Here is a 14,706-nt window from a genome sequence, read left to right as displayed (position 1 = left end):
CGCTGTCCCCAAGTCAGGGCTAGCTGGATCCCGGGGTCCCCGCTTCCTCCGCGTCCCTGGTCCCCGCCCCGGCCAGTGCCGGGACCCGCCCGAGTCCCCGCCCACGCCCCAGCTGCAGGGGGCAGGGCGGGAGGCGGGCGCCCGGCGCGTCCTGTCCCCGGGACCCTTTTAAAGCGTGGCGCGCCAGGGCCGGGCATGCGGAGCCCCGCGGCGGAGACAGCGGCGCGCCCAGCTCCCGGAGCGGCCCGGGAGGCAGGGCCGAAGCGCCTAGGGTGGCCCTCCCGGGGCCGGCGGGTCCCGGCTTCCCCGCAGCCGCCCCGTGCCCCCGGGAGGCCCGGCATGCATGCTGCGCCAGCTGCTGCTCGCCGCGCTCTGCCTGGCGGGCCCCCCAGCGCCCGCGCGCGCCTGCCAGCTGCCCTCCGAGTGGAGGCCCCTGAGCGAGGGCTGCCGCGCCGAGCTGGCCGAGACCATTGTGTACGCCAGGGTGCTGGCGCTGCACCCCGAGGCGCCCGGCCTCTACAACCACCTGCCCTGGCAGTACCACGCCGGCCGGGGGGGCCTCTTCTACTCGGCCGAGGTCGAGATGCTGTGCGACCAGGCGTGGGGCAGCATGCTGGAGGTGCCTGCCGGCTCCAGGCTCAACCTCACCGGCCTGGGCTACTTCTCGTGCCACTCGCACACCGTGGTCCAGGACTACTCCTATTTCTTCTTCCTCAGGTGAGCCCGGCGGCGCCGCCACCTCTCTCTCCCTTTGCGCCACCTCCCGAGGTCGCTGTTACCTGGAGCCAGGCCGGTAACTCCCAGGGCAGCCTATCGGTGCCAAATGAGAATGCCCCTGGGGCGCCTACCCCTTGCCTCCTTGGATCTCTCTTGCTCCGTCTGACGTCTCTACAGACACCCTGGCTACCCCTGGTAAAGGCGGTTTAACAGACAGGGAGGCTTTCTGTGCCTTGTACACAGAAGAGCATTGCAGGCAAAAGCTCAAAGCGCTCTCCAACGGTCCCTTTGACTCGGGTCTTTAAACTGGCTTCAATGGGAGTAGATTGGGACGGTGAGAAGAACAATCTTTGAAATCAGTCTGTGGCTGGCATTTTGGCTCTGCCTTTCCTAATCGTGATTCTGAGCCCATTTCTTGACAGCTTCTCAAGAACTTCCATAGCCTCACCTGTGTAAAGTGAGAGGCAGGGCTGGTTGAGGGAAAAACGTAACTCATGCAAAGCACCTGGTGCAGGTTAGAGGTTGACCAGCTGTCCACCCTCCCCTCTTCCCCACTTGCTCAAATGCCAAGATGTGAATGATGGGGAATGTAGCCCAGGACTGCTTCATTATCTCATATCAGCTGCCAGGTTATTTGAAATAGCAAAGGTGTATTGGGGGTAGGGGGTTCTGCTGCAGGTAAAATCCTGGGTAGCAATGCTTTGAGAGGTGGAGAAGTCAACCAGGCAGGAGATCTTCTCTGATTCTAGACCACTGGAATCCTCTGAAGTTCCATGAACACTGGCCTGTGGTCAGGATGGAATGCATCTGCCTAAGAACTCAGTCAATTCTCATTGACTAGTGAATTCTTCTGAAATTTGAATAGCGAGCACCAGGTAGAACCCTAAATTCTTTGATTGGCTTCAATTGGATTTGGAGAGTGATATAAAACAACTGAGAAAAACATCAAAATGGAATCTAACCTATCTATCAAGATAGAGAATTAATCCACTGTTGTGGTGATCGATAGTAGTTCCAGTCTGGGAAGTGGCACTAAGGGTATTTGGAATGAGGCTTATGTGGGTCTGCGGATTCACTTTTAGCTCACATTTCTCTGAGAAAGAAAACAGTTCTACAAAGTGGTGTTTGGAAGTGCATACCAACACATGTTTTCCATATTGAAGCCAGAATATCTAAGTTTAAAAAACATGTCTTGCTTTGTGTTGGCTTGAGTGGGTTCAGCTAGATTAAGTTTTTTCTCTCTATGTTTCCAGAGAAGTGTAGTTTCTAAATAAAGCTAGTGGGGCTGAGAGAGTGCCCTTCTCGATACAGAGAAACTTAGGGTTTCATGTTTTAATTAGGAAAATACTGAGATACCATCTATAAAACTATTCAAAACCAGAACTTTTTTCTCCAAAGAAAAAAGAGCCCAAGTATTTGAGCAGGCTTTTTAAAGAAATTTTTATCATGAAATACAGTTCGTCCAGTGGTTCCGTGGTGCTCAGCCAATTCTCATCTTTTTTACTCTACCATGTTTACAAAAGTTAGGAAAGAAATACAAAGTCAGACAGTAGTCTGACATTCTCATTTCACAGGGCTGTCTTGCCTTGGAGTGTGTTAACAACTACATACAAATCATTCCTCCTCTGTTATTCTGGGCCCTACTGAGATGAGACTGGATCTCTGGTCACTGTCAGGGGTGAGGGTGGCAGTGGAGACTTGCTGGTGAGCCATACATGTGGTTTTTTTAGACTGGAGTGTAACTTTCATCTCTTTCTTTTGTGATTTTTTTTTTTTTGTTTTGTTTTGTTTTGTTTTGAGACAGAGTCTTGCTCTGTTGCCCGGGCTAGAGTGCAGTGGCCGGATCTCAGCTCACTGCAAGCTCCGCCTCCCGGGTTTACGCCATTCTCCTGCCTCAGCCTGCGGAGTAGCTGGGACTACAGGCGCCCGCCACCTCGCCCGGCTAGTTTTTTTGTATTTTAGTAGAGACAGGGTTTCACCGTGTTAGCCAGGATGGTCTCGATCTCCTGACCTCGTGATCCGCCCGTCTCGGCCTCCCAAAGTGCTGGGATTACAGGCTTGAGCTCTTTTTGTGACTTTTTAAAGAATCATTCTAATTGATTTATGCTAGGCCTTTAAATATGTTCACTAATATGTATACTGCATTTACTTTGTACCAAGTGCTTCGTTTACTTAGTTTTTGATGCAATGCTTATGACATCACCAAAAAAGTAGATGCTATATATATATATATTCCTTTTTTTTGAGATGGCATCTCACTCTTGTCGCCCAGGCTGGAGTGCAATGGTGCAATCTCTGCTCACTGCAACCTCCGCCTCCCAGGTTCAAGTGATTCTCCTGCCTCAGCCTCCTGAGTAACTGGGATTACAACAGTGTGCCACCATGCCCAGCTAATTTTTGTATTTTTAGTAGAGATGGGGTTTCACCATGTTGGCCAGGCTTGTCTCGAACTCCTTACCTCAGGTGATCCACCCGCCTTGGCCTCCCAAAGTGCTGGGGTTACAGGCGTGAGCCACCGCACCCAGCCAGTACTATATTCTTTTTGCAGATTAGAATACTGAGGCTTAGAGGAGTTAAGACATTTGTTTCATGTCATATAGAAGATAAATAGCAAAGACAGAACATAGGTCATTACAGCTGGCCTTTTTTTCACCAGAAAATAAGGAACCCTCTTTGAGAAGGAAGACCCCTTGGGGGACTTGGAAGACAACACAAATAGACAAACAGGCACCATACACATACTTTTCTCCATACTTTGCTCACACTCATCTTTTTGAAAACCTTAAGGATAGACTGATGTAGTGTGAGACAAAGAAATAATTAGAAGTAGTAACTCCTCTAATGAGAGCCACGCCAGACATTGATGTGAAACTGACAAGCCCATCGCAGTTGTCTGTGACTCTTGATTGAAGTTGGTACACCCTTGACTGTCGAGTCTACGTCTGCCTTTTTTTCTCTCTTCTCCATTAGGATGGATGAAAATTATAACCTCTTGCCTCATGGAGTCAATTTCCAAGATGCCATCTTCCCGGACACTCAAGAGAACAGAAGGATGTTTTCTAGCCTTTTCCAGTTTTCAAACTGTTCCCAAGGGCAGCAGCTGGCGACTTTCTCCAGTGACTGGGAAATCCAGGAAGACAATAGGGTAAGAATCAGCTAAATCCTGTGCCACAGCATAACAATAGTGTAGCTACACCTTGTGTGAATTTTGTGACCAAAGGAGTCAAGAATACTCTTCCAAAAGCCCAGACCGGAAAGCATTATCGCATACCCTCTCTCTCTCCTACTATCCCTCCTTGCCTCCCAGCTGTTAAAAAAGACCATTCATAAACTTTGGATCCCTGAAGCTTTACTGTTGGATGAGGAGTTCTTCCCGAAGTATGAGAACAGGATGAGATGAAGATTGGCATGCTGAGCCTTAGTTTCCTCTTCTGCAGACCAGGGACAATAGTAGCGTCTATATCAGGCTTGTCCAACCTGCAGCCCAGGACAGTCTGAATGTGACCCAACACAAATTTGTAAACTTTCTTGGAACATTACGAGATTTTTTTGCAATTTTGTTTTTGCTTATCAGCTATCGTTAGTGTTAGTGTATTTTGTGTGTGACCCAAGACAATTCTTCCAATGGGGCCCGGGGAAGCCAAAAGATTGGACACCCCGATCTATGTCAGAGGGCTAATGCAATATAGTTTAAATGTGTAAAAACTATAATTATGTAAATCCGTTAGCGTAATGCTCGAAAGAGTAAGTGCTCAGTGCATGTGAGCTGTTACGACTGTTCCTGACTGTATGATTGTTATTGACAGCGTAGGGCTCTAAGGAATTATCTTAGAGGAAAGGAAAAGTGCTGAGGTAAATGAAATGAAATTGCTACCACTCCTGTGATTCTTAACTGTAGTTGGTAAGACATAGAGGTGCAGGATGGCCAAGGTGGCTGCAAAATGTAAGGGTCGGGATCTTAAGGGTTGGAATCATTTTGGGAATGAAAATATAAGAGAGTCTTCTGATCTGGGCCAAATGCCAGAGTTGGAGGAAAATTTTGATGATCATCACTCTTCCAAAGCTGTGGCATTGCCACAACCAAGTTGGGGTGATAGTGGGGGGCAGGCCAGTCTAGGCCTCTGGGACAGTGACCCATCTCTTCCAGTCCTCCCGATGGAAGACATTTTTAGGGCAATGTGACACACTGCTGGAGAGAGTTCTTATGTGGGTATCACATGGAATAAGGACTTTTTTTTTTTTTTGCATTAATGAACCCATTTGCACATGTTAAGAAACTCCCTTCTTTCTACCCATCAAGAAAAGTTTGAGGGAAGTGTCTTTCTCTTGGCTGGTGGGATGGCTTAGCATAGCTGCCTGGCTCCTCCCAATCCCTAGTGTGCTTTTTATTTTGTTTTCTTTCCAACTTTTATTTTCGGTTCAGGGGCTATGTGTGTAGGTTTGTGATGTGGGTAAATCACGTGCCGCTGGGATTTGAGATATCAATCGTTTCATCACTCAGGTAGTGAGCACAGTACCTGAGAGGTAGTTTTCCATCCTCACCCTCCTGCCACCCTCCACCCTCAAGTAGGCCCCGGTGTGTATTGTTGCCTTCTTTGTGTCCATGCGTACTCAATGTTTAGCTCCCATTGTAAGTGAGAACATGCAGTATTTGGGTTTCTGTTCCTGCATTAATTTGCTTAGGATAATGGCCTCCAGCTGCATCCATGTCTACAAAGGACAGGATTCAAACTCCCCTTCAAAGGGAGACAAAGGGAGCTTTGCCCAGGGCTCCCTGGACCCTGGAGGCCTTCTTCATGCTCTTGCACAGAAGCTGTTCCTGTGAAGGGAAGGTACGTCCAACTACGGGAAATGATTTATTCTTCTTTGACATATGCCTGTAATCCCAGCACTTTGGGAGGCTGAGGTAGGGGAATCACATGAGGTTAGGAGTTCGAGCCCAGCCTGGCCAATATGGCAAAACCCCGCTTCTACTAAAAATACAAAAATGAGCCAGGTAAGGTGGTGCGTGCCTCTAATGCCAGCTACTCGGGAGGCTGAGGCAGAAAAATTGCTTGAACCTGGGATGCGGAGGTTGCAGTGAGCCAAGATCACACCATTGCACTCCAGCCTGGGTGACAGAGCGAGACTCCGTCTCAAGCAAACAAACAAACATTCCTCAGCTCTACACTACTGACAGTAGTCTAGACTTTTCTAACCCCTCCCTGATAGTTTGCCAGAACTTTCTGAACACTTGTCAAGTATTTCGCCCCCAGTGTGGCTCCAAGCACCTGTTTTTGTTCTTCCTTTTCCCCTTCTTAATCTTTACGGTTGTCTACTCCATATGGAGTTGGACCCAGCAAGTCTAAGCCTGAGTATCCCAAGCCTGAGTCATACTTAATTTTTTCCAAGTGAAGACTTTTAGGCTTGGCCCTTTTGTTCTCCATCTTGTGGGAGCTTTGCTTATATGACTGTATAATAGATTTATGTCAAGAGATCAGATATTATTCTGAAAATACTCGAATAGGTTAGCCCTTAAAATCTTAAGCTACATAACTTTTTAGCACTATGGTCACATAATCTAGCTACTAACATTTTTCTGGAATCAGATTTTTCCATCATTTGGGATAAACAAGGAACAATAGGACCGTGGAGAATTGTTTCAGTGTGAAGGCAGATCCGTTTCTGTTGATCAGATGTAGATCTTGGGGGAGAATTCCTGTCCCCTTTCCCTTGAATCACCCTGGCCTCTTAGATAACAAAGTGTGGGAGCGTTCCAGGCTTGGAGGAAAAGTGGAAACTTGAGGCGAGGAAGATAATTATTTCACTTTGCTGAACTGCTGTGGAGCAGAATTTAGTTCAACCTGGGGGACCCTGCACGTTTCCAGACCTTTGCTTGTGCCATTTTTATTCCCTATCCACTTTGAAAGGGATCACATCAAAGCTACATAAAATTAGCCTATTATGGGCTGATTGCAGTGGCTCGCGCCTGTGATCCCAGCACATTGGGAGACTGAGGCGGGCCCATCACCTGAGGTCAGGAGTTCGAGACCAGCCTGGCCAACATGGTGAAACTCCGTCTCTACTAAAAATACAAAAATTAGCTGAGGATGGTGGTACGTGCCTGTAATCCCAGCTACTTGGGATGCTGAGGCAGGAGAATCGTTTGATCTTGGGAGGCAGAAGTTGCAGTGAGCCAAGATCGTGCCAGTGCACTCCAGTCTGGGCAGCAGACCAAGACTGTCTCAAAACAAAGCAAAACAAGAAAAATTAACCTGTTAGTTTAAAATTTGAAATTAAAATTAAATTGACTTTTTAAAGTTTTGTGATGCTCCCTAAAATATTTTTACATACCCTGGAGTAATTAAAATAGTTGAGTTATTGACTACTACTTGCGCCTTCCTCTTTTTTTTTCTTTTGAGATGGAGTCTCACTCTGTAGCCCAGGCTGGAGTGCGGTGGTGTGATCTTGGCTCACAGCAACCCCTACCTCCCGGGTTCAGGCGATTCTCCTGCCTCAGCCTCCTAGGTAGCTGGGATTATAGGTGTGTGCCATCACGCCCAGCTAATTTTTGTATTTTTAGCAGAGAGGGGTTTTCACCATGTTGGCCAGGCTGGTCTTGAACTCCTGACTTCAGGTGATCCACCTGCCTTGGCCTCCCACAGTTCTGGGATTACAGGTGTGAGCCACTGTGCCCGGCCCACTTGCTTCTTTTTTCCTTGAAAAAAAAAAAAAAGAAAAGAAAAGCTTTAAGTGTTTCTTTTCCTGTGGGAAGGTAAGCATCAAATTATCCTACCCAGGATATGTCAGAGGCAATCAACATTGTTTCTTAACCTTAGGAGGGGTCAGAATTGCTGTTATGATCACCCTTTTATTCCAGTAAGAATAGATGTTAGACTTTTGTTAATCAGAACACACTAACATTCTGCATATTCTAAGAGCGGTTATGAAGGGCCTGTCGCCCAGGCTGGAGTGCAGTGGCCGGATCTCAGCTCGCTGCAAGCTCCGCCTCCCGGGTTTACGCCATTCTCCTGCCTCAGCCTCCCGAGTAGCTGGGACCACAGGCGCCCGCCACCTCACCTGGCTAGTTTTTTGTATTTTTTAGTAGAGATGGGGTTTCACCGTGTTAGCCAGGATGGACTCGATCTCCTGACCTCGTGATCCACCCGTCTCGGCCTCCCAAAGTGCTGGGATTACAGGCCTGAGCCACCGCGCCCGGCCTGAGACTTTCTTGTATTATGTGCTGAGTCTTCCATTACAGATCCTGTAGGCATCCCATGTTCTCCTGGACTTTCTAGGTGCTGGTTTTTCGTTTGGTTTTGGTTTTGTTTTTGTTTTTTGAGACGGAGTCTCCCTCTGTTGCCCAGATTGGAGTGCAGTGGTGCAGTCTCAGCTCCCTGCAACCTCTGTCTCCTGGGATCAAGCGATTCTCCTACCTCAGCCTCCCAAGTAGCTGGGATTACAGGCACCCACCACCGTGCCCAGCTAATTTTTATATTTTTTGTAGAGATGGGGTTTCACCATGTTGGCCAGGCTGGTCTCGATCTCCCAGCCTCAAGTGATCCTCCTGCCCTGGCCACCAGACCCCGCCTCTAGATGCTGTTGATACTGCTGTTCTTTAAGCTTCCGTTCAGCTTGGACAGTGGATCCAGACTGCAGTTATGAAGGGCATGTTTCATTCTCTTCCCTGATAGTTCTCGCTTTCTCTCTGTTGGAGGATCTGGGACTCTAGAGTCGATTTGGAGAGTAGGAGATGGAAGGGGAGGAAAAGCTTATGGAGGGAAACTTTTGCAAAGCGTGTGCAGAGCGACATTCAACTCAGTCCTTGGGAGCAAAGTCCTCCCACACTCTGGTTCCTTTCCAGCACCTCTCCATCTTCAAATATCCCACCCACGCATTAGTAAATAGCAACAGGATCTTTCTTCCAAAAGCTGCCAAGATGTCAGCAGTGTTAGTACGTGTTTACCGCCTCTGGTTCAGTGTCATGGTGTTAATAGGACTTGGGGGGATATCTTTGGCACGTTGGAACATCCGCCAGATTTACTGGCAGAGTTCTCTCCACACCAGCCAAGGACATTTCTCCTTCCTCATTTCTCTCTTGCTGGACAAGTGCAACAGTCAAAACAGAATTTGGATATTTTTCCCTCTCTGCTGGTATTGTCCCCTAGGACCAAGACCCAGACTGACCCATACTTAGTCTGTCATAAAATGTCATGGGATTGAAAGAAAATCTGCGGAGGTCTTGCTATCATTTTCTTCTTTCTTCTTTTGGAGTTGGGAAGGATGATAGGGGTGTTACCCTTCTCTAAGCTGCCTTAGAAGGACTGTCAACTTGTAATCAGAAGATCTCAATCGGCTCTGCCATTTCTGGAGGAATGACCATGGGCAGATCCCCTAACTTCCCACAACTTCAGTTTTCCCTTCTATAAGATAGAGCCTGGAACAGATAAACTGTCTCAGGGTGTTCTAAGGACCTAATTCGAACATACTTTTGAAAACACTTTTATAGAGTGATGCAAGGGCTTGTTACTGGAAGCTGATTATTCTCAAGTATTGCTTTAAAAACCACATTAAAAAAAAATTTGAAGAGCTGCCTGCTGCTGTCCAGGGGGTCCTGAAACATCCCATGGAGGAGTGGCAACATCAGTAGTGACGGGTCTGTGCTGGATATGGGAACAGATGGAAGGGAAGCTATCTTGCGTACTTTTCTCATTCAACAGAATTGATTGGGTTCTGCGCAAGGATGACATTTAAAAATATAGTGTATTGAATTGTTAACAGATAACACACTCATGTGGGTTCTCTACTACCTCTGACACCCATCCATACAGTCCCCACACACCCTCCAAATAAGTAGCCACTGTTATTAGTTTCTTGTATAAACAGTCAGTGGTGTTTTAAAAATTATTATTTCGGCCGGGCACGGTGGCTCAAGCCTGTTATCCCAGCACTTTGGGAGGCCGAGACGGGCGGATCACGAGGTCAGGAGATCGAGACCATCCTGGCTAACCTGGTGAAACCCCGTCTCTGCTAAAAAATACAAAAAAACTCCAGCTACTGGGGAGGCTGAGGCAGGAGAATGGCATAAACCCTGGAGGCGGAGCTTGCAGTGAGCCAAGATCTGGCCACTGCACTCCTGCCTGGGCGACGAGTGAGACTCAGTCTCGAAAAATAAAATTAAAATTAAAAAAAATAAAAAATAAAATAAAATTATTATTTCAATCAGTTCTAGGGAACAGGTGGTGTTTGGTTGCATTAATACATTCTTTAGTGGTGATTTCTGAGATTTTGGTGCACCCATCACCTGAGCAGTGTACACTGTACCCAGTGTGTGGTCTTTTATCCCTCACCCTCTCCTACCCTTTCCACTGAGTCCCCAGAGTCCTTTCTTATTCTCATGCCTTTGCGTCCCCATAGCTTAGATCCCATTTATGAGTGAGGATATAAAATGTTTGATTTTCCATTCCTGAGTTACTTCACTTAGAATAATGGTCTCCAATTCCATCCAGATCTCCACAAATGCCATTATTTCATTCCTTTTTATGGCTGAGTAGTATTCCATGATGTATATAAACTACATTTTCTTTATCTCAATGGAGTTGTTTGCTTGTTTTGTTTTGTTTTGTTTTTTTCTTTTGAGACAGAGTTTGGTCTGCTGCCCAGGCCGCAGTGCAGTGGCACAATCTCAGCTCACTGCAAGTTCTGCCTCCCTGGTTCAAGCGATTCTCGTGCCTCAGCCCCCTGAGTAGCTGGGACTACAGGCGCCCGCCACCACGGCCAGCTGATTTTTGTATTTTTAGTAGAGATGGTGTTTCACGTGTTGGCCAGGCTGGTCTCAAACTCCTGACCTCAAGTCATCTACCCACCTCAGCCTCCCAAATTGCTGGGATTATAGATGTGAACCACGGCACCCGGTCCTTAATGGAGGTTTTTTTTTTTTTTTTTAAATCCAAATATGTGTTATTACCATCGTCTGTGACACAGATGGTAGCACACTGTGTACACTTCACTACACCTTGCCTCATTCATGAGTAGATCTGGGAGATCTTTCCATATGCATGGCCCGAGGGAGACTGGGTGAGAAAAAAAGATAAAGAGACAGAAACCAAGGCCTTTGTCTGTAATAAGGGATTTCTCCTGGAGTTTTTCCTGTACAGCTCCATGATTCAGCCCCCTTTGGGTCAGATCCCCCATTGCTTCTAATTGTTTAGTGTTCAGAGTTCAGGCAGGTAGGGTTTTGGGTTTTTTTTTTTTTAACTATATGCAGAGATTTCAGTTAAAATCAGTGGGAATCATAGAGTATGGTTGGCTTGCTTCATCTTGACTGGCGCTGGAGTTGACATTTCTGTCTATCTGACTGGCTCCATTAAGAATGTGTGTTCAAAGCCAGGACTGGTGGCTCAAGCCTGTAATCCCAGCAGTTTTGGAGGGTGAGGTGGGCAGATCACTTGAGGTCAGGAGTTTGAGACCAGGCTGGCCAACATGGTGATCCAACATAGTGAAACCCCGTCTCTACTAAACATACAAAAATTAGCCAGGCATGGTGGCATGTGCTTGTAATCCCAGCTACTTGGGAGGCTGAGACAGGAGGATCGCTTGAACCTGGGAGGCAGAGGTTGCAGTGATTTGAGATCGTACCACTGCACTCCAGTCTGGGCAACAGAGCAAGACTCCCTCTCAAAGAAAAAAAAAACCAAAAGAAAACAAAACAAAAAAACATATGTTCAAGCTTTGATGGAATATATAGCATGGAGGGAAAAAAATGAACAGTATTTATTTTTTGGTGATCAAAAGCAAATAGGAATGGGACAGGATCTATAGTTTCTAAAGCGAGATTTGAACCCCAAATAGACTAAAAAAAGAATCAGATAGAACTCATTTCATTCACATTTTTCAGAAAGGGTTCTAAAACAATTTAAAGGTGTCCCCACAAGTGTGCTGAGATCCTCAAGTTTAACAGATCAGTTGGTCAAAAACAAAGATACTGTTTCCTTAGAGATCTCTGTTTCTTGACTCTTCTTTGATACTGCACCCAAACTCAAAAGTGGTGGTATCTTAAAAATTTGTTATAATATAGAATCTGAAACCTTATCAATGAACTTGCTGTATTCCTACCTGAAAATACTTTGGCTTATCTTGTACTTTGAATGGATTTCTTACTCATGTGTGATTTCATAACATGATGCACTGACCGTTTGGAAAATAGTAGTTTTACTGCATATGCAGACCTTCCAAATGTGGTGAGATTTAATTATACAATATAAAAATCATGTTTGTTAATATCACTATTGATCTGATGGGGGAAAGACTAAGTATTGGGAAACTGTCAAACTCATAGCAGCAACTTTCCTAAAATTCTGATTTTTGCTTGAGGGCTCATACTCAGTCACTGGCAACCAATACTCTCTGTTGTTTTCTTTCAAGTGACAAGCTTCCTTTATTCACCTTCAAGAAAATGTCTATCAAATACCCAAATCTGAATAAATATGGTTGGCCCTTTATTTCATTGTTTCAAGTAAAAATAGTGTTTCATGAAGAAAGCCGCTAGATCAGCTCAGAACTCGAAACAACCGTCATGCTTTGCTATGTGGAGGGCCTTTGTGTGTATACTTCATTTCTTCACACTTGTGTGTATTAACAATGTGTACGCAAGGGTCAGGATTTAATAATTTTTACTGCTTCAGTGAAGACATTGTTAAACTGGCATTTTTTTTTTTTTTCCTGCTTGCACATGGCACTGCAGAATACAATGACTACTAGAATCATCTGGTCCCACTGTCTTGATTTGCGCTACAAGGCCGGCAGTTTAACTTACCTTGCTGTTGCACCAGCAGTGCAAATGACAAACAGTGACAAAGACAAATAACATCTTGGTAGTATTCTGAAAATAGTTTTAATCTGATGGACTGCCTAAAAGTGTGCTGGGGCCAGGTGCAGTGGCTCATGCCTGTAATCCCAACAGTTAGGGAGACCAAGGTGGGCCGATCACTCGAGATCAGGAGTTTGAGAGCAGCCTGGCCAACATGGTGAAACCCTGTCTCTACCTAAAATGCAAAAATTAGCCAGGTGTGGTGGCACGTGCCTGTAATCCCAGCTACTCGGGAGGCTGAGGCAGGAGAGTCGCTTGAACCCAGGAGGCAGAGGTTGCAGTGAGCTAAGATCGTGCCATTGCACTCCAGCCTGGGTAACAGAGTGAGACTTTGTCTAAATAAGTAAGTAAAATGAATGAATGAATGAATGGGTCCTGGGGCCCCTTAGGATTCTGCAGACTTTGGGAACTGCTGCTCTGGACTAAGTCAGTGATGGACAATGGTAGAAGAAAGGTATTGACTGAGCCGAGGGCTTAAGGAATGGGGGATTTAATGGTCTGAGTGCAGGGAGGTATGTGACCTCAGTAGTATGCAGCCCAGAATTTCAGGAGACCTTGAGTGAACATTGAGCTTGGAATGATTTCAGGAGCTCGGCTTCTAGCCCTGCTGAATAATGGGCAGCTGGGTGGGCAGGGTTCGGCCAGATTGTAGGTGGCTGTGAGGACCTTTGTAAAGATTCCAGGGCTGAGACTCAGGAGACCCTGGATCGAGTGGGCTTTGGAGGGTGACTAAGCATATACTGTTTTCAGAAAGCTTTTGAGCTATTCAGAATCGCGCTCTTCCCTGCTTTCTACATGAAGGGTGTTAATGTACTCTGATTGTCATTACTCGGCCACTTGATTGGCCAAATAGAGCCAAAGCTGTGAAGTAGGTAGGATAGTGGTCTTTTTAATTTATTCATTTGTATCTTCATTCTACATATATTTACTAAACACCTATGGTGTGTCACTGGGAATACAAAAGGGAACAGGGGAAAAGAGCTCCAGGCCCTCCATGAACCTACATGGTAGTGGGATGAGGGAGAGACAGTCACTACATCAGTGAATGTATCAGTCCATAGGAAAAATATCAGATAATGATAGGTGTTTGACCAATAATTAAAAGAGGGTAGGCCGGGCGTGGTGGCTCACGCCTGTAATCATGGCACTTTGAGAGGCTGAGGTGGGCAGGTCACTTGAGGTCAGGAGTTCAAGTCCAGCCTGGCCAACATGGTGAAACTTGGTCTCTACCAAAACTACGAAAGTTAGCCAGGAGTAGTGGCACATACCTATAATCCCAGCTACTCAGGAGGTGGAGACAGGAGAACTGGTTAAACCTGGGAGGCAGGCAGAGATTGTAGTGAGCTGAGATTGCACCACTGCACTCCAGCCTGGGTGACAAGAGTGAGACTGTCTCAAAAAAAAAAAACAAAAAGGTAATATGATAGGAACTGGAAGCCACTTTAGGTTGAAGAGATGACTTTTAAACTGAAATCTGAAGGACACAGAAGCAGCCATACAAAGATCAGGCAGAAAAGCGTGCCAAGCAGACCAAGAAGCCATCGCAACTGGACCCAAGGTGAAAACAGTTTGGCCTTCTTGAGGGGTGGAAAAATAGGAATGAGCACTGGTGGTTGGGAGAGAATGCGACAAGCTGGGTTTGGAGAGGTGAGTGTGGGCTGGATCATGTGGACATTTCTAAGCAAGTGGGGGAAGATGAGATCGTTGTGCTTTGGGGAGCCATTGAACAGAATAGTGAGATCTGATGAGCCTTTCAGAAAAGGAACACTGACAGCTGAGTGAACCACAGATTGCTGAGGGGCAAAGGCGGAAGCAGGCAGACCAATTGGGGAAATGACTGGAACTGTCTAGGCAAGACCAGAGGCTTGGACTAGTGGGTAGCAGTGGCTCTGGGAAGAAATGGCTGGATCTGGGATATGTCTGGAAGGGGTGCTCTCCTGTGTTCTTCCAATTCGTCCTTGATCACAGACCACTGCTGTCCCTACTTTTTAAGACATTTGCTCTGTGTCATCTTCCTCCAGCACCTCGACCACCCCCAGGGTATTGGCCAATGTCATGCTTTGTGCTGCAAAATATTACACTTCCTTTGGGAATATTTGTACCTGAATTAATTAATAACATACCTAGTTGAAAATAGTTTT

At 46.4% G+C, this 14,706-nt stretch overlaps 1 protein-coding gene across 1 annotated transcript in view; it reads left to right on the top strand.

Annotated features, from left to right (window-relative positions):
* Positions 1-204: 204 nt before the first annotated feature.
* The window catches only part of CCDC3 (coiled-coil domain containing 3), a 102,985-nt gene continuing 88,483 nt past the window's right edge, over positions 205-14,706 (top strand). The window contains exons 1-2 of the mRNA XM_017886702.1: positions 205-717; positions 3,688-3,862. Of these exons, the coding sequence (XP_017742191.1) occupies positions 344-717; positions 3,688-3,862 (549 nt within the window). The 5' untranslated portion in view covers positions 205-343. The remainder of the gene's footprint in view (positions 718-3,687; positions 3,863-14,706) is intronic.

The sequence above is a fragment of the Rhinopithecus bieti genome, unplaced genomic scaffold (genome assembly GCF_001698545.2).
Source record: "Rhinopithecus bieti isolate Rb0 unplaced genomic scaffold, ASM169854v2 scaffold_13900, whole genome shotgun sequence".
Lineage (NCBI taxonomy): Eukaryota > Metazoa > Chordata > Mammalia > Primates > Cercopithecidae > Rhinopithecus > Rhinopithecus bieti.
This window is presented reverse-complemented; position numbering and strand designations above follow the sequence as displayed.